This window comes from Rhamphochromis longiceps, linkage group LG4 (assembly GCF_057381845.1).
Source record: "Rhamphochromis longiceps isolate RC_006_pf linkage group LG4, R_longiceps_female_GT1.1, whole genome shotgun sequence".
NCBI lineage: Eukaryota > Metazoa > Chordata > Actinopteri > Cichliformes > Cichlidae > Rhamphochromis > Rhamphochromis longiceps.
In genome coordinates, this window is record NC_140560.1 from 22,414,105 (window position 1) to 22,434,568 (window position 20,464).

At 42.5% G+C, this 20,464-nt stretch overlaps 1 protein-coding gene and 1 pseudogene across 2 annotated transcripts in view; one reads left to right on the forward strand and one right to left on the reverse strand.

Annotated features, from left to right (window-relative positions):
• The first annotated feature begins 184 nt into the window (after window positions 1-184).
• Window positions 185-20,464, forward strand: part of prkcab (protein kinase C, alpha, b) — a 123,448-nt gene continuing 103,168 nt past the window's right edge. For both annotated transcript variants that reach the window (XM_085403833.1, XM_085403834.1), the window contains exons 1-2: window positions 185-505; window positions 699-730. In XM_085403833.1, the coding sequence (XP_085259959.1) occupies window positions 339-505; window positions 699-730 (199 nt within the window). In that variant the 5' untranslated portion in view covers window positions 185-338. The remainder of the gene's footprint in view (window positions 506-698; window positions 731-20,464) is intronic.
• LOC146671572 (uncharacterized) lies at window positions 1,192-4,437 on the reverse strand (annotated as a pseudogene).

Consider the following 20,464-nt stretch of genomic DNA (forward strand, 5'->3'; position numbering starts at 1 on the left):
ACATAAAAAATACACCTTTTGCTTCTTTAATTTCTTTGCATATATTATGCAAGAATCGCCTCTGATTAATCGTGCGCTGAACTTGGAGTGAAATATTCCCACGGTACGTGAAGGCGGGCTTCTCCGACGTCACTCCGAATGAAAAAGAAGCGCTCAGCTGTGGTCCAGGCAGAGGGAAGGCGTGCGGTCCGTCTACAGCAGGCAAAGCTCCAGCACTTGTCCAGAGCTGTGAAGAGACAGGGATAATCACTCAAAAGAAATCGGTCGGGACAACACAAACTTGATTGTGTAGTTTTTGTTTTTAATTTGGGGTTTTTCCTCCTCCCCCTTCCCCAATTATGGCTGACCATCTTTTACATTATAATGATTCAGCTGGGGTTGGGAACAGATTCGCCCGCAAAGGTGCTTTGCGGCAGAAAAACGTGCATGAAGTGAAAAATCACAAGTTTACTGCGAGATTTTTCAAGCAGCCGACGTTCTGCAGTCACTGTACAGACTTCATTTGGTAAGTGTCACTCATGCACACACACAGCGTAATATCCTCGGTCACTGCCATTTGCAGTGTTCAAGTTTAAATGTACCTGTGGCATTTTGTAGTCAAGCTTTCATCGAATTGAATGCATGTCATTAACTAGTTTTAATCAATATGGAATAAAGTGAATCCAACTTGCTTAGCTTTCCCCGTCTTTTTGTTGCAGGGGCTTTGGGAAACAAGGATTTCAATGCCAAGGTAAACCACCTGCATGTCTGCACTGATGCATTTTTTGGTGGAGCCATAGACTCAGTATATAGGCACACACCCCTTAACTGACAGTCACAATTTGCCTGAAGAGACAAGTTAAGCGCAATACAGCCACTTTCAGCATTAGCAGTTGCGCAATAGTGATCGTTTGAGGTATAGTAGTATGAAGAGAAATATATATATATATTTTTTAATATAAAAACAGCCTGGAAAGTAAACACTTTAAACATAAAAAGGTTTATTTTTGTCAAAGAGCACATCTGCAAGCAAGAAAGCAGAAGTTAGTATTTGCAGATCAGAAACTTTGAACTGTTAGAGTATTTCAAACATTAAACATTTAGTTTTAATATCCTGGACAACCATTTCAATGGTCAGCATTTTCCAAGTTTTGTTTGAAATAAGCATGAGCATATCTTTGAGTGTACTCCCATGCCAAACAGTTCGGCTGATTAGCTCTGTGCAGGCCGTTCGACACCTTCCATGCCATTGGGAGGATAATCCGGAGTGTATCTGGTTTTGCTTTGGACATACCTTCCTCTCTGGTAGCTGCTTCTGGACCGGACAATATATCTTGAAGGATGTGGGTTATGAAAGATCGGTTGATAACCTCTTGACGGAGCCATGACACTCTGGTAAACCTTGACCCTTGAGGGAACCTGGACCCACAGGGGGCTGAACACTGCATTTTGTGGCCGGGGGAGCATCTTATTAAATTTAAGCTTCCTGCCTCCAAAGAACTTCGAAAAAGCAAGAACCCCCCTCCAAGACTGAGAGAAAGGCTGGGCTCGTACGTTACTCGGAGAGGATGGCTTCACTGATGTGAAGGTTTGCCCAGTTGCAGACCCCCTGCTCATGTAATCGGCCATAATCATTAGTGCCAGGACCAGTACTTTGAGGCTGGGAGTTTTCAGAGGGATACCGAAATACTTCCTCAAACACAAGACTGGGTTTCTTTCTTGAACGATAGCTATATCCACTGGAGACTGTGCCGACGTCCTGGCCTGGGTAATCAAAACCTGAATCAGCCACCCCATTACCATTGCTCACTGGTTCAGGCTGCCAGGACTCATAGCTGCGAGGTGCCACAGCCTGAAAGGTTGAGGATGAAGCAGGCTCATAGTATGCAGTTTGACCAGTGCTTGTCGAGAGGGGCATAGTGCTTGCATAAACAAATGACGCAGAGCGAGGCATTACAGCAGCTAATTTGGGCTTTGCTGGGTTAGCTACCTCAGAGCTGGACTTTCAAGGGAATAGGAGTGGCTCATTAAGGTTTACTAGCCCCCATTGTCTTGTCTCACCATTAACAAGTCCCTCTATCTTTGGTGCGATTTGTGGGTTCGCTTGTTTTTGTTGAGTCTGCTGCTGTTTAGTCGAACGTTTGTTATAGCTTTTGTACACAAATCCAGCTTGCTGGTTGTCTGCAGCCTGCTGGTTACCCTGATCCGAGGTCAAAATGTCATCATCTCCATCATCCACTAGGTCACGTGGCTCTGCTTTATTTGGATACATATATCCATATCTATGCCCATAGCCTGTAAAGTGAGAGAAAGTTTATATAGAAATTGCAGAGTTTAGGCTTAATGTCAAAATTGAGAAAAGCAACTACCTTTTATAGTTGGTGAACCACCATTACTATCAAATGGTAAAGAAATACAGGAAACCCTGTAAGATAGCCAGACGATGCCATCAGATTAAAGTCTCATTTAGAGGTAACTGGAATAAATTGTGCTAACATCAACAAAACATACCAGAAAATGAGTCCAAGAGCCATGACTGTTAGCTGAGAAGCAGTAACCTGTACTCCTCAGACAGTATGGCTTAAAGGCAAGCAGATTAGATCTAGGACCTGAGTGCAACCTCTGTCCTGTACAATACATCCCTCTGTGCTACTTTTCTATACCGGCACTCCAGTTCTTCATTAACAAAGACCACTTTCAGCTGCTGCTCACGTGGCAATTAGTGGTCAGGTTGTTAACAGGTGTGGCAGCTGAACAGCACCACCCTCTCTGTGGGTGTCAAACGTCACCCTTGTAAACATGTTTCCAGTGTAGACAGAACTATTCTGATTATTTGGAAAACACTGAACGTCTTTCTTTCTTTTTTTTCTTTTTCACTGACCGAGAACTTTGTGTCTCTTGAGTCAGGTTGCAATATATTCCCTGAAATCAACACCCCCGTGGCCCGCCGTCTTTGCCAGTTTTAGATTTCTCTCTTAGATATCCAACACTATGGCAACAGGGCGATGAAGGAGGGAGACAAAGATATTACAGTAGGAGCAAAGTTTAATAGTTATTACAGGGGTCAAAGAAAACTTAAGTCACCAATTGGGTTGCTTAACAATAAAGAAAATAATACCAGGAGTCGACCAGTGGAGACATCAGCACACTCTGATGTAAGAAGTGCCCAGGCTGCTGTGCACTAAGCAGAGTGGCAATCTCTGCTTAGTGCAGTCATCCAACTATAGTACTAAAGTGTTGTCATGGCTCAATCAGTACCTCGGTGTTTAAGGACCTTATTTCCCAAGGGATTTACTGTAGCAGATGTTATTTTGGTGTAGATTTTACACCAGATGCCCTTCCTGGCAAAAACCCTCCCATTTATCCAGACTTGGGCCCGGCACTGGGAGCACACTAGCTTGTGACCCCTGAGGCTGGGTTTTGTGTCTCTGCCCTGCCTCAAACCATGGATCTTAATCACTGCACCACAGAATCACTTCCAGTACTCTTGGATGTAAATAACATAAGGATGAAAGAGTGGGGGGGAAAAAACGTCTGCAGTGATCAATGATAGAACATTTCATGTCTATTCAGTTAAACTGGCGTGATAATAAAATGAGCTGCGATGAATGGTTAAGTGTACCAACTTTAACATAGTTTTCATCTCATGCATGTGTTGATATTTTTGCACCAAACTTACTGAGTCATTTTGCAGAGTCATGCAAGAAGATCTGCGTGCTCCTTGTCCTACATCTGCACAGCCACGCCTGACCTTTACATTTTCTAATCACTAACTCAGACGTCCCATTCCATTTTAAGAGGCTATAGTAGATGGGAATGTTATGTGCATGAACATTCATATATATACATGGCGTGCACGGGCTGAGCTGTCTGCTTGCAGTGCTAATTGTCAGTGAGGAGTGAATGCATCTTGGAGGAGGCTGACAGAAACACGTTCTCGGATGCAGAAAGACTGTGTTTTTGAAAGTGTCCAAGCGAGACAAGCTTTGCTTTTTGAAAACTAAAAATATGATGGTTATTACGTGGAACAGTAAAATGGACAGTTGAGATACATTTTTGTTCAAATATTGATTCCTTTAAGCTTTAAATCGAGGCACGAGTTCTTTTTTTCTCCCTTTGGTAGTGCAGACTCATGCACAGAGCTCCAGAAGGGAATCTCTGTGGAGCTGTTTCTCTGAGGCAGGCATGTAAAGTCACATACTTGTGCTCCTACAACACTGGCAGTCATTGTGATGCTCGTATCTATGCTGGCTAAAGGTGACATGTGTTACTGACATAGCACTCAGCCTCTGAGAGTTAATGGAAAGGTGATGTAGCAGAACTCCTGGAATCCTTCATCTTTATCCTTTTCCCAGCGTGGCTGATAGTTTATGATTTCGTAGGCGCAGGCAGATTAACGGCTGCCTAGAGCTTCCAGATAACATTTTTTTTCTTAATAATTCTCCTGTGATTACCCATCCTTACCACACAGTGGCAAATCCTGTCAAAGTATGGTTATGGCAAAATAAATGTTTTTATTACTGAAGTGATCTGTGTAGGTGTGGGACTAAACCCCTGCAGCTCCCAGTGTGGTGACTGTTTATTGCTAAGCATAACAAAGGTAATGTTGTTTGAGGTTATTGCGCAATGCATTTTTTTTTTTCATTTCATTAATGCAGAATGAATCACTCATAAAAAGATTATAAGTGATACCTTTTTTGCTGAGCAACCTCGTATCTACTTGTGTTTTCCTGAACACGCACGTTCACTGTAACCTACTTTATTTAAGGCCACCATAGGAACACTCAGGATGTGACTCACCTAAAACACCTTGTTATTTACAAAGCGCTCTTTACGATGCGCTGTACAGGGCAGTGGTTAGTGTACGTGGAAAATGCTGTGATGGAGAAACATCAGCAGTGATACATCCTGTCAGATGGGCGCGCTGAGTTAAATTCGGCACACCAACACCATTATATACTCAACCTAGACGTCACTACCCCGTACCTTCTCTCCCTCTCCTGTTGTGCCCATTTGTGTTTACGTATTCCCATTCTATTTTTTTCATAAATTTATTGTGTTGGGGGGAAAAAAACTGATTTTGGCAGAATGTAATATACATGAACTGGCCACTTCATTAGTTACACCTTGCTATTAGTGAGTTGGTTTGACCTTGACAGCTTCGTAGTTTTCATGTGGCTTAGATTTAAGGTGCCTGAAACATTCCTCAGAGATTTTGGTCCATATTGATAAGACAGCATCACACGCTGTTGGTGCTCTACTGAATTGAGATCTGGTGGCTGTGGAAGCCATTGGTGTACAGTGAACTCACTGTCATGTTCAGTTAATCAGTTTGAGATAACTTGATGAGTTGCTGTGTGACATATTGCTTGCTGGAAGCAACCATCAGAAAATGGGCACACTGTGGTCATAAAAGGAAGGATATGATCTGCAGTAAAACTCATTAGGATGTGGTGTTTAAACGATACTCAATTGGCACTAAGGGGCTCAGAGCATGCCGAGAAAATACCCCCACCCTATTAAACCACCACCAATCTGAAGTAAGGATGAATCCATGCTTACATGTTACTTGCACCAAATCTGACCCTACCATCTGAATGTTACAGCAGAAATTAAGACTCATCAAACCAGGCAGCGTTTTTCTAACCTTCCATATTGTCCAATTTTGTGCCCATGTGACTTGTAGCCTTAGTTTCCTGTCCTCAGCTGACAGGAGTGACGCTCAGTGTGGTCTTCTGTTGCTGTAGCCCAAATCTGCTTCAAGGTGTGATGTGTTGTGCGTTGCTCTTCTGCATTCTTTGGTTGTAACGAGTGATTATTTGAGTTACCGTTGCCTTCCTATCAGCTTGAAGCAGTCTAGCCATTCTCTTCTGACCTCTGACACGAACAATGAATTTTCACCCAGAGAACTTCCACTCACTCATATTCATATTCTTTCTTTTTCCATCATTCTCTGTAAAATGCTAGAGATGGTTTTATGGGGAAATCCCTGCACATCAGCAGTTTCTGAAATACTCAGGCCATGCCAATTTCACCTCAGTCACCTTTCACTCAAATTGTGTTCACTTAAATCACCTTGCTTTTCCATTCAGATGATCAGTTTGAACTTCAGCAGGTCCTCTCGACTTACACTGAGTTACTGGCATGTGACGGGCTGATTAAATATTTGCTTAAACAAGCAGTTGAACAGTCACTAGGTGTCTAATAACGTGGCCAGTGAGCGTATGTATCTGAGTATACTCCGGTAAATATTGTATCCACAAGTAATGCTAAAGATAAAACCAAATGCAATCTCAATTACTTTTTTGGGACAGTATGCTGCGCCTATGCGTGTTCTCAGATTTTGAGTTAAAGTATATATATAATATATAAAGCGTGTCTATTATTAGTTTCTTTGTACTGTTCTTCCTTATTTACCCTTATACAATGTTCTCTGCTGCTACTTATATATAGAAAACACTGTTTGTGCCTACGGCAAACACACAGCTGAGATTATGCTTTAGTCACAGGTCACACACGTTCTTTACCCCAGATGGTAAAAATTGCATTTATGCATCAAGGGAATTAATCAGATAAAGCTGCAGAGTGAAAACCAGCTGTCTTGTTTAAAGTATGATCTGGTCCATTTAACATTTTCAGTAATGTGAGTGCACTTGTTGATAGATAATGCAGAAATACATAAGAGGCTGTTTTGCTGCATTAGTGCATAACATACAAGCGGACGGGCGTTGGAAATGACGTGACGAATGTTTGTGCGTCTGCTTGGATTGAAAAAAATGTATTAAACATGAAGACATCAGCATCAAAATGTGACTTGGACACAGCCCCGATGTCTCGGTGTTAAACAGTTTCTTCTGTTCCCTGAACTTTCCAACACGAGATCGTCTCATTGAAAGCGGTCCTCTGTGTGAGCGAGTGTGCATCAGCTTGTTGGATCACTTGCCACCGTGGCGCAGGCTCTGCTATCCCTTCTTGCCTCCCCCCCCCCCCCCCCCCACCTACTCCTCATCCTTTGAAGTCGTGGAAATGACTGTGCCATCTGGAGAGTTGAGGAGCCATGTTTGGAAGGAGAGCACCATGTCTGGACAGGCAGTTGGAAGAAGAAGAAAAAGAGAAAGAAGCGGTAACAGTGTAGAAAGGGTGGAAGGACGCTAAAAAGGAGGCAAAGGTGAAGGCATAAGTGCAACACTAAATAAACACAGGAAGATGTGTAATTGTATGGGTGGAAGTGTGAGGGTGAAGAGATGGTTAAGTCAAAGAGGCCCTTTACACATTTTGGCTTCTTGCTGTTGAGCTTTGGCAACGATAGAGCAAACAGTGTGACTACTCAGAGCAGATGAAAGGGAGCAGAGCGAAAACAGGGGTGCACAATATGTCTGCGCGGTGACTGACTGTAGCCTGCGGCCAAGTTACATCCAAGTAGCGCTGTCTCAAGTGCAGAAGTTGTTATTAATTAACAACATACTACCTGTTCTAGCTGATATTGCAGCAGGTGTTGTGAGTGGAAATTATATATCCTTTCATTTTAAATTGTTTTGACAATTTGCATCCACGGAGTTGTAGGAAAGTGTGCACAGCTACTTTGTCTTTGTTGTTAGATCAAGAAATGGCAAATTAACATTTAGCACAATCATACTGTTAGAAATGTGACAAATATCAGTCAGATACCTCCCAGATACCAGTACTACTACTTTAGCAATCCCTTAGGCAACATGTTTACATGAGTTTTATGTAAATTTTAGATTCATTTGAATGACATATTTTAACATAATTAATATAATAAGCTTCATTTAACGCATATTTATCAAGTACCTATTAAGTAATGTTATGTATTTTAAAAAATCTGATCAATGATCTTGCATTGATTGTCCACCAGAGCGCCCCCTGGTGGACAATCAATGCAAGATCAACACTCGTGTCATAGTTGGGGTGAGATTTCTCCAATATCTTCTTTATTTTTTTTCACTTTTCATTCATTCATTAGTCTTTATGAATGCCACTACCAACAGCTAATATCAAATGGCTAATATCAGCTGATTGTATTGGCATGCTGGTAAACCAATCAGGCTCTGCAACCATCCACCTACATGCCTTCTTTGTTTGAAAGATGACCAAAAACAGTCAACAATAATGATGTGTAAAAAAACATATAACTTTGTATTTAATGTTAAAGTTAGAGTAAACAAAAGAGACGAGTCACGTGTTCTTTGAAATCTTTCCACACATCCTGTTCTTTTTGTGCTTGTCTTTTTTTCCTAAATGATAGAAAGATGCTAAAAATTTGAACCAAGTGTTGTTGGCACTCTTCCTGTAAACTGTTTGGCTATGAGGGGAACTATATCACCTTATGTTTGGTAAACCTGCATTTAACTAGAAAGCAAAGATAGCAAAAGACAAAATTCGAGCTTCATACAAGAGAAAAATGTGTGAGTTTGCCTTAAAAAGTGACTTACGCCTGACCCACAGCTAGATAACTTTGAAGTCATTGTCTGTGCATAAAGCCGGTGTAGCGATTTACACATTCACCTGACAAGGAAAGATCTCCACTTTAAAACAGAAATCACTTTGGGGTTGCGTCAGGATGCAATGCAGAGCTAGCTTCTGAGGTGACCCCTTGTGAATAAGGGAGCAGCTGAAAGCAGCTTTCCGTCTGTGCATAAAGAATTGATTTTATGCATTGATCTCCAAAAGCAACATTCCTCCCATTTATATCCACTGCTTTCCTTAGAAAGGCGTGCATGTTGCTTTGTCTAATCTCCATGTTGTCTGTAGCGCTTTACTTTCATGGTGGTGTCTCCATAATAGCAACCAGTGTGGCTTTTGTTGTGATTGGAATACATTTGCATACCAACTGCATCCAGTTTGCCCACTCTCAGTCCCGACCCGGCGACTGTTTTACTTCTCATCAAGGGATGATATCGTTTTCACTTTGTCAGATGAGCGCACTGGATGTGGGTTCCTCCGCTGCTCAGTTGGTACATTTGCTACCCCTGTGGGCGACACGTACGTGTCAGTTAGCAATACGAGGGCCGATATGCCTCCAAAGAGACCGCCGTGATGGTGTAGGTGTAGAGCCAATCAGTTCCTCAGCTCTGAACGGAGCTGTGGACCTCATTAACCAATCAAGGAGCAGAAGCGTGGGGGCGTTGGAACATGACGGAGAGACCTGCGCGGCTCCTGATGGGGAGCCCCAAAACAATAAACATCTTACACAACAGCAGGCTGAGACGCAGCGCTGCTCCTCTTAAGCTGTTGAGATCTGAAGGGGCCTCCTGCCCCACTGTGCTTGGCGTGTGAAGATGGCCTAAATATGTTAATTCATTAAATCATGTTTTGGTTGCTCTACAAACAACACCCAAGCTTTGTTGCTTCACTCTGATATATATATTTTCTTTTTGGAAACATCCCTGTGGGTGTTGTATTTACTCTGTCACATTTGCATGAAATAAAACTGAAAGTTTGGGTCCTTATTTAAGTATTTAGAATTACAAGATGGTGAGGAGTCTCCATTATGAGCTCTCATGAATTCTAAAAAGTTAAGTTGGAAAAAAAAGAAATGCAAAATAAAAAAGAGAAAGAAGTCATTCTGTTGTATATTATACCTTGAGCTATTTGAAAAGAATTTTTTTTTTTTTTTTTTTTTTTTTTTTTTTTTTTTTTTACAGCCAACACTTTTTTTTCCTTTTTGCTCCCAGATGAATAACAAAGTGAAACACTAAATCAGGGAGAGCATCCAAGTTTCACTTCAAATGTCTGACGAAACTATTTGGCAAACGAAATTTCTCAAGTAGTTCCTTGATTGACATCAAAATCCCACAGCAGGCCTTTCAGTTTCACTTCAAACTTGATTTAAGCCATCGCTTCACAGTTATCAAGCTTGAAGAAAAGAGAGTATCTGCTTGGGGCTAATTAGAATAGTTGAATGTGGAGAAATCACGGAAACATTCTTTTAATATATCAGCGATTTTAAAAAACCCTCTTTCAGCTCAATGGCATTAATTACACCAAGAGTGGAAGCTTAGCTGGCCTGGATAATTATGTGTAATTCTGTCTCTGCTTCACAGTCAAAAATGCCCAGTCTCCCCCCCACTATTGAATACCGGGTCTCTCTGTTGCCACCGCCCTCCTTCATTTTCCCGCTGTCTGTCTGTCTCCCTTTCCTTTCTCCCACCTTCTCGCTCAACCACTGTAGCAACAAAGTGGGCCATTTCCATTTTGTTATCATGGTAACGGCTCCTCTGGGCAGTGTCGATGTGCGTTTTATGTTATCTGATTGCATCTGCGCTCGATGATTAACCCCCCACCCCTCAGTCTTGTACCGTATATACAAATGATTAAAGCAATGACATGGCAGAGCTTTTCATAAAAAAGGCATCTGTGGTATTTATAGCAAATTTTATAGCAAATTTGCCTTACAGCAAAATGTCACATAGTCAAATAGTATGAATCATATTATCTTAGAGCAGGTAGTGTTTTCAATTTCAGCAGATTTCGCAGTGCTATTTATGGGTTTCAAAGGTCATTAAAGTCTCACACTGTCAAATATATTGGTTGTTACTGTTCTGGGGGGAATTGGTAGCTTGTCAAATTGAATTGTAGGGCCTTAACAGCCATGCCCAGAAGGCTTTTTTAATCTGTGCGCCAGTTAGCACCCCTAAATACAGAGGGTTGTGAGACTTTCTTCTGTTTCACTGTTAAGAGGATTGCCAAAGTGTGCGTTCTAGACAAAGAGCTCTCATTAAAACTCTGCAACATAGAGAGAAGAGGATGAGGAGGAGAGAGGATTGGGAGTGAGAAGGAATAGATAATGACGGGAAAGTGTTTTAAGTTTCAACTTGACTGATTCTCCTCCTACAAGGCGGTGATGATGTTTTTTTGATTTGAAGCAGCCACAGTCAAATAGACATTGATTGAATTTGATGAAAATTCTATTAATGCAAACTTTGAACGCAAAATGAAATTAAAGTATGTTCATCAGCCATTAGGTACTCACTAGGTATACCTTGCTAATATCTGTTGGACCCCATTTACCTTAATTCTTCGTGGCACAGATTCAACAAGGTGCTGAAAACATTCCAGAGATTTGACATGATGGCATCACACAGATGCTACAGATTCGTCTGCTGTACATACTGAGAATCTCCTGTTCCAACACATCCCAAAAGGACAGTTTGAGAAACCAGTTTGAGATGATTTGAGCTTTATGACTGCTAAAAGATGGGCACGGTGTGATCATAAAAGGATGGATATGATCTGTAACAATACTCGGGTAGGTTGTAGTGTTTAAATGATGCTTAGTTGGTACTAAAAGGCCCAGAGTGTGCCAAGAAAATAACCCCTACACTGTTACACCATCAGCAGCAGCTTGAACCCCAGGATGGATCCCACTCTTAACTGACAGAAGTGATACCTAGTGTAGTCTTCTGCTGTTGTAGCCCATCTGCTTCAAAGTTCAATTTCTTGTGCATTCAGAGATGATCTTGTGCATACCTTGGTTGTAATGAGTAGTTATTGCCTTCCTATGTGGTTGCATTTTTTTTTGAGTTTATGAAATACTTAGACCAGCCTGTCAACAACTATACTTGTGTGGAATTTGTGCAATGTGATTGGCTGATTGGATATTCATGTTATTGAGCAGTTGAACAAGTTGAAGTGGCAGCTAGTGTATAACAATGCAAAAGTAGTAGAGTAAGGGAGTTCTTTGTCCCTACTCTTGCCAAATGCTTTCCCATAGGGGATCATTGAGATTCTCTCTTTAATGTTTTCTTGTTTTTATACACACATGCACTTATGTGCACACACACGTACAATATTGCTTTGCCAGATTTGTGTTTATTCAATAAATGAGTGCGGGTGTGAGAGACATCTGGTAACCTGCCCTGTGTCATATCTTGTAAAACAGTTTTGATTTACAAGATACATTTTCCATATCTTTTCCCTCATGTTCACTCGCTACTGTAAACTCGTGCCAGATATGGTGTGCCAAGGTTACCATGGTAACAGTGTTTGGCCCTCGCACTGCCTGTGATGTGCCAAATCTCTGTTACGTAGTTTACCCTAGGCAGGCCCTTCCCCGTTTAAAGTCCAGTAACACAAAACTTCTTCCAAGTGATCCTTAAATGATGAGTCAACATTGAAATCACCTCTTCAGCTTCCATTTAACTAATAAAAAGGGGTCTCAGTAGCTTCGACAGTGCCTCCGTGAGTCTGTGCGGCTGGATCGTTGCGAGCTCATCAGACAGTCTAAATCAAGACCTTAATGAGGCGAGGAAATGCCAGACCAACAGCGCTCGCTGGCCGCACCCTGAAGCACAACAAAAGGAAGGATGTCATTTTCATTTTCAGTACGCTGGCAGACTCCGTGCAGTATTGACCACCGCAACTCCAATATTTCCCCGTTATCAGACTGTCTGAGCAGATCAAGTCACAGTGTTTTGCTTGCATAACACAGTGTCATCTGGTGACATTAAAAAGGGGTCTCTTTGGAGGCTCGGCAGCATTACTCAGCTGAGAGTGGGTAGTTAATTGTCAGGGAGCTGCTTGTGTGTTTTTGCTGAGACACAATGCAGTGTAATAAGATGACACTGTGTTTTAACAAACAAAGGCAAAAGAGCATTGGGAGAGGCCTCGGAGGGAGAAATAATGAAGACACCGAAGACAGAGGATATGCATGATTATGTTTCCCTCTTTTCCTCTTCCTTGTTTTTACTTCCATCCCCCTATTCTTTTCCTCATCTTCTTACAATCTAGTCCTTCCCATTTGGGATGCAAGTTGAGGAGGCAAGAAGGAATCGCAAACATCTGAGGCAACATACATTTGACAATAACAAGTAATTTTCTTGTGTGCACCACCTGGGTCTGTTATGTTCTCTACGGCTATTGTATTATAGCCTCTGTAAGATAAATGAAGCAGTGTTCATAACAGCTCCAGCAGCCATAGTTAGGATTATCTATGAAGGGAAGCTCTTCCTGCAAGCTTTGTGTCTCCTTGAGATGCATTTTAGGAATGGACACATCCTTCTGAGGTCACTTTCCAGGTCACAGGCTGGAGGACAGAAGACAACCAGCACTTCTCACTTCTTCGCTTCACCATCTCACCTCTGTGTGTCTGTAAACGGCAACTGAGAGTGGCAGGAGCAATAGCAGCACTGTGATTTTAATCTTTGTGGCTTCCAGAAATGGCACGGAGAGGAGAGGCAGAAGAGACATCTGACAAGATCCAATAAACGGCTGGCTCGGTGTTGCCACAAACATGCTGATAACGTTCTACCACACTGGCTGAGCATCTGTTACAAAATGACTTTTTCTTTCGCAGTATTGTGCCAGTGTGTAACTCCCCCCCCCCCCCCCCCCCTCCCCCCTCAATGACTGGGTTATGCTCATGTGTAACAGCTCAGTCTGTCTTTGCATTCATTTTTAGTTGTTTGACCCATGTACAGATGGACACGGGGCGAGCGCCTATCGGTAAAAGCCCGTTCTTTTATCTCAGCAGTGTTCTTATAAGGTGGAAGATGGCAGCGCGTTAAACCTTCCTTCATTCATAATAGATGCTGCCGCAACGATTTATATAACAGGACACTATCAGTGCAGAACAGAAGACATTTAACCCTATTACTGTGTATAGGGCTTATCTCCCTAAACCATCAATTGCCATGACAGTGTGTTATATGTTTAGTGTCACTTGTTACAATCCGTCTAATGGATCAATAAGGCCACTGTGTATTTGTGTGGATTGTGCAACGCTCAGCAGTCTGTCCTGGACAGAAAGACTTTCCCCGGGGGATTTCAAAGCAGAAGCGTTCATCTTTACGTGTCTCACCACTCCAGCTGTGCTTAATGAATTCTGTGGTGATTACTCCCACGGCTATTTCTGGAATGGTTTTAAGTCAGAGATTTCAGTCTTGACCCACATAAGGTGAGTACAATGTGCACTGCACTCAGGAGGTTTTGGAGCTCAGTGGGTCAGAGTCTTACACCCTGCATGCTTGTGTGCCACCGAAGGTATGAGCACCGAGAAAAGATACGATTTGAATGTAACATCATCACCGCTATTCTTCAATACTGAGAAGACAAACACTCTTTTTTACTGTATTTTCTCCATAACTGATGTAACACTGATGTATTTGACTTTTATTGTGACAGCTGTCAGTTAATCATAGTGCTGGTTAATCAGCCCATTATTTTCCTGAATCTTTTCCTTTGGGAACAGCGGGAAAGTTTTAGTCATTTCCACCAGTCTGGAGTAAGATGTTTATGTAATTTTATCAGCCAAGAACAGAAAAAATTAAAACACAATAATAAGAAAAAAATCTGCAGATGAGATGCGTGCAATAGTGTGGCCCATTTTCATCGACGGATAAGTCAAATTAGCAGCATATTTTTACATTAATGCTCTACCAGCTGTCTTTTATTGTTATTTACTGTATCTGATCCTTTTAAAGTTTCTGTGCATAAAGCTAAGCAGGAGAGATGAGAAAGATGCTGATGAAATAGACCTAAAAGATGTGTGTGTGTGTGTGTGTGTGTGTGTGTGTGTGTGTGTGTGTGTGTGTGTGTGTGTGTGTGTGTGTGTGTGTGTGTGTGTGTGTGTGTGTGTGTGTGTGTGTGTCAGTCAGATGGACACATGGGATTTTCCCAGCTTCAGAATAATATTTATGCTATTTCTGTGCAAGGACAAAGATGCAGGAAGACAGGGCAGCAGGGAGAGAGAGGCAGAGGGTTAGAGATTGTGTGCCAGTTTTCTGAAGCGTGTGTTCCTTCTTCCTGCGCCTGCTGTGTGTGCATGTATGTGTGTGTGCGTGAGTGTGTTGGTGTGTATGTGTTTGCGTGTTTGCACAGTTTGAGGGTCACCCAGGAAGAGACTGCAGCGCCGATCTTAGTCATCCTCACACCTCTCCCCTTTTTACCTGACTGTCCATCTGTCCACATATTTACCACCAGAAACAGATTTCCTGCTGGAAGCAAATTCAAGTGAGCAAATTGTACCTTTACATGAGGCTACAGTAAACAGTGAGCAGATAGTGTGTGTGTGTGTGTGTGTATGGAAATATTAACGAGTTTAGTCCTGCCTATAAAAGGCAGAAGGCACGGCTGAAAATGGTACGGAGGCTCTACTGTGTTTGAACAAACACACACAAACAAAATGTGTTGTTGATTCCTGTTCAGCTGTGTTGTCCATTTGAACCAGTAAGCATATTCATAAATTATCAGTCTGTCTCAGAGCTCGGACTACTCTTAAATCTGGCCCAATTTGTTTTTGTTTCTTCTCCTACAATATAGTTATAAAGATAAGATAAGATAAGATAACCTTTATTAGTCCCACACGTGGGAAATTTGTTTTGTCACAGCAGGAAGTGGACAGTGCAAAAGTTATGAGGCAAAAAATTAGAATACAATAAGAATAAATACAGTACACAACTGTACAGAATAGAATACTATATACAGTAGAATAAAATAAAATAAATATACAATAAGATAAGAATAGAATACAAATACTATATACAACTGAGTAAAAATACAACGATGACAGAAAGGATTATTGCACTTAGTATTATTGCATATGTATGGATGTGTGTGCTTGATCAGTTAAAGTCTTTGTTGTGGAGTCTGACAGCAGTGGGGAGGAAAGACCTGCGAAATCTCTCCGTCCCACACCGTGGGTGCCGCAGTCTCCCACTGAAGGAGCTGCTCAGTGCTGTCACAGTCTGCTGCATGGGGTGGGAGATGTTGTCCATCAGGGATGACAGCTTAGCCGCCGTTCTCCTGTCACTCACCACCTCCACTGGGTCCAGAGGGCATCCTAGAACAGAGCTGGCCCTTCGGATCACCCTGTTCAGTCTCTTCCTGTCCCCAGCAGAGATGCTGCCGCCCCAGCAGACCACGCCATAAAAGATAGCAGAAGCCACAACAGAGTCATAGAAGGTCTTCAGGAGTGGGCCCTCCACTCCAAACGACCTGAGTCTCCGCAGCAGGTACAGCCTGCTCTGCCCTTTCCTGTAGAGGGCGTCTGAGTTATGAGTCCAGTCCAGTCTATTGTTCAGATGAACACCAAGGTACCTGTAGCTGTCCACAGCCTCAATGTCCATACCTTGGATGTTCAGTGGTTGCAGTGGAGAATGCTTGTGCCTGCGGAAGTCTACCACCAGTTCCTTGGTTTTACTGGCGTTGATCTGGAGGTAGTTCAGCTGGCACCAGTCCACAAAGTCTTGGGTCAGACCTCTGTACTCCTTGTCGTCCCCATCAGTGATGAGGCCGACTATTGCAGAGTCATCAGAGAACTTCTGCAGGAAGCACTGGGTGGAATTGTGGGAGAAGTCTGCAGTGTAGATGGTGAAGAGGAACGGAGCCAGAACCGTTCCCTGTGGGGCCCCCGTACTGCAGACGACCCTGTCCGACACACAGCCCTGAGTCCTCACATACTGTGGTCGGTCGGTGAGGTAGTCCAGGATCCAGGTAGTGAGGTGATGGTCCACTCCAGAGTTCACCAGCTTGTCCTTTAGAACCGAGGGAAGAATGGTGTTGAAGGCACTGGAGAAATCAAAGAACATGATTCTCACAGTGCTTCCAGCGGTCTCCAGGTGAGCGAGGGAACGATGTAGGAGGTGAATGACGGCATCATCCGCTCCAATGCCGGGCTGGTAGGCAAACTGAAGTGGGTCCAGTGATGAGCTTATTAGGCGCCGAAGCTGAGCCAGGACCAACCGCTCCAGGGTCTTCATCAGGTGGGATGTCAGAGCCACCGGCCTGTAGCTGTTGAGGTCCTTGGGGCGTGAAGTCTTTGGCACTGGTACAACACAGGAGGTTTTCCAGAGCTGTGGGACTCTTCCCAACCTCAGGCTCAGGTTGAAGAGGTGCTCCATCACCCCACACAGTTGGTCCGCGCAGGACCTGACGACCCTCGAGCTGATGCCATCTGGACCCGCTGCCTTCTTGCCATTAATCCTCCTCAGTTCCCTCCTAACCTGGGTGGTTGAGAGAGACAGGCTGGAGCCTTGTGTTGAGTGTGTATTGGATGCTGTTGTTGGGGGTGGGGGGGAGTGAGCAGGGTGAATAGAGGAGGTGTGAAGTGTCTGAGGTGGAACAGCAGCAGTGGGGGTGGGTGAGTCTGCAGCCGATGTTGCAGACTGTCTCATGGTTGAATCAAATCTGTTGAAGAAATGATTCAGTTCATTTGCCCATCTCACATCCCTCCCAGGCAGAGAGTTCTGCTGTTTGTGGCCCGAGATGGTTCTGAGGCCTCTCCAGACTTCACCAACGTTGTTTTGTTGAAGCTGGTTCGTAGTATCTATGTAAAGTATGAATCAAGTCCACTGTGCAAATTCGCCACTTTCATGTTTTTGAAAATCAGCATTTGCAATGTACATTCATGTCTATCAACCATCTGTACACCAGCACGTTGGATTTTGGCTAGTTCACGATGACAGCCCTTTTATATGGTAAGGTAAAGACCCTATAACATTAGAAAGAATCTCCAAGAATCACATAACCTTAGTGTTAGATTTACTGTTGGCGTGGAAAGGAAAAACTCCAGCAGAACAGAAACACTGTGGGAGAAAGAGCAAGGGTTTAATAATTACAAATGAGTAAATGTTGTACATATGATAGTAGATATGATACACAGGCCCCATTCACAGAATTAATTGGACAAGCAATTTCATGGCCAGCTGCTTATTTCATTCTTTCAATGGTTAAGACAAATAACAGCAAGGTGCACACTTTGGAGCCTGAACAGTTCTGAAAAATAAATATTTGGAAAGATTTAAACCAAGACTAGCCTGTACCAGAATGATGGGAAGAGAAAAGTGTGTAGAGAGAATCTGAAGCATCTGCCAGACATTGTGGAGGCAATGTTATGTATGGCTTGCCAGTAGTGTTTATGTTTGATGCGACTGTTGATAGAAGTAACAAGATGAATTCTGAACTGTACATGGCTATATTCTCTGATTAGATTCAGCCAAATACTGCGAAACTGCATCCATATGGATAATAACTTTTGGGACTCTTGGCATTCTCTCTTGTGAAACTCTTGAGTGAAACCCAAGACTTTCACTCTTGATGAGAGCATCTCAAGGGTGGAAACACAGCATTTGGTAATGTTGATGAGTTCTGTACTTCTGGGAGTAATTGACTGCAAAGAATTTTTATTCAAGTATTAAAAATAATCCTTGTATTTTAAAAAAATGTTTGTTCATCCAATTAATTTTGAGTCTCTTAAAACGGGGGACAATGCATGACATGTAACCTGAAATACTTTTCTTAAACCACTTCAGTTAATATTCAAAGCCTGCACTTAAATCACATCTTGATTCTCTTATTCAAAATACAGTGTGGTGTTGTACAGAGGGGAATGTACAAAAATTGTGCCATTGTCCAAATATTTGTGGACCTAACTGTAAATGTCAACAGCTTGTGTACTATTTCCATGCTGCTCCTATGCCAAATAGAAGAATCTGTTATTTCCTGTGGCTAAGCTAGTTAGCTTCTAGCATTTTGTAACATTTTTAAAATACAGAGTTGAGCTGGATATCTTTTTAGCCACTTTTATTTAGGCTTTTCGGTCTTTGTTGCAATATAACAATGGAGAAAAGCTAGGAAAACTAGGAGAAAGACCAGGAGAAGATGAAACGTAATGGCTTCTGGGCGTATTTAAACCCGGGCCTGTGCATTAGCTTCACAGCATATAGGTTGACTGTTATTATTCAGTGACCTAAACAAGCAGCTGTCTTTTGCTACTTTTTAATCTAAGATGCCTATGTTGCTTAAAATATAGTTGAAAAATATAATTTGAAAAACTATGTAATGTACATATATAACTGTAAAACTAGCGATGTGCCAAGCCATGCTAATGTTAAGCCATGTGGAGCTGTGCCTCATTTAAGCATTCTTAAGTGAATACGTTTATAAAGTCAGCAAAGATGCACAGAAAAGAAGATCAGACACCAGCGAGGGAGGATAAGAAAGACAGACACAACAACATTGTCATCCCCTATGGGATCTCAGGAGAGTTTTCTCCAAGCACGACATCCCAGTGTACTTCAAACCCAGCAACACACTCAGACAGAAACTGGTTCACCCGAAAGACAAAACTCCTAAACACAAACTTAACAATGTGGTGTATGCTGTACAGTGCAGCGAGGAATGCCCAGACCTCTACATCGGAGAGACCAAACAGCCACTTCACAAGCGCATGGAACAACATAGAAGAGCCACCTCCACGGGACAAGACTCAGCAGTCCATCTGCATCTAAAGGACAAAGGTCACTCTTTCGAGGATGCCAACGTTCACATTTTGGACAGAGAGGACAGATGGTTTGAAAGAGGAGTGAAAGAAGCCATTTATGTCCACTGTGAGCGACCATCTTTGAACAGAGGCGGTGGTTTACGACACCAGCTGTCTGCCATCTATAATCCAGTTTTGAGTTCCCTCCCCAGACGCCTTAACGCCCACTCACACCCTGGGCCATCTGACCTCAGGAAATCACATGATAGGGTGTGGTTAGGTTTCACAATGAGCTCACCCGAAACCCTGGCTGATTGTGACCCACACCCGCTTTCAGACCTTGGCTCATGTGATTAGGTAGAGGATCATCAGGGGGTCCTTTGTCCCTCTTTGGGGGGAAACTCCCACTGGGTTTAAATCTGGGACTCTCCACCATTTGACCTTAGAACTGAAGAAGCTTCTCGGGTGAGAGGTGAAACGTCTTCAAGCAACTCAAAGAAGTCCTGACGCTTTTCTTTCCAAGCTCCTTAGACTTTAGTGAATACTATGTAAAGGTTGGTTAGGTAAATAGAGACCAGTGTATCTGAGGAGTCGAGTTTATTTTTCCTTCATAAACCAAAAATTCAGTTCATTTAAGGTGTCAATAGAATTAATTTGGAAACTTGTTACTTGTTATCCCTAATAAATTGAACTGGACAGCAAAGCTTTCTTGGCTGGCTGAAAACTCCAAGGCAAGAGTGCTTGAATTATTAGTGTTTTATCTGCTGAAATGCTTTGGTTGCTATGATACATGATGTACATGAAAGCTATGCATTTCAGATACTTTATCGAACTGACTGCTGCTGAATCAGTAACCACAAAATGTTCCACCGAGCATTATTTTCCAATTTGTTATGATAGCTTTTGCAATTTCATTTAGTACAGGCAGTGAATTTGAGGGTTTCTTAGTGTTTTGACAACCAGGAAAAAGAACTAAGGCAGTGGATCTGACTGTGAAAACTGCGTGCTCATTGGGTATTGACTTGTGATTAACAATTGAACAAACTCTGGAGCATTCTCCTTTCTATACCTGAGAATTTAGAAAATCGACTTGGTGTTTTGTTCCAAGTCCCAGGAGCGTTTTCCCATAAACTTTTCTATAGGACCGGAACTCTTTTCACAACCACAGATATATCCCCACAATGACTCTTTTTACACCGTTCACCTTAAAAGTAAGAAGTACTGGGAAAAACAACTCTTCTGGACATAAAAACAAAAATAACACAT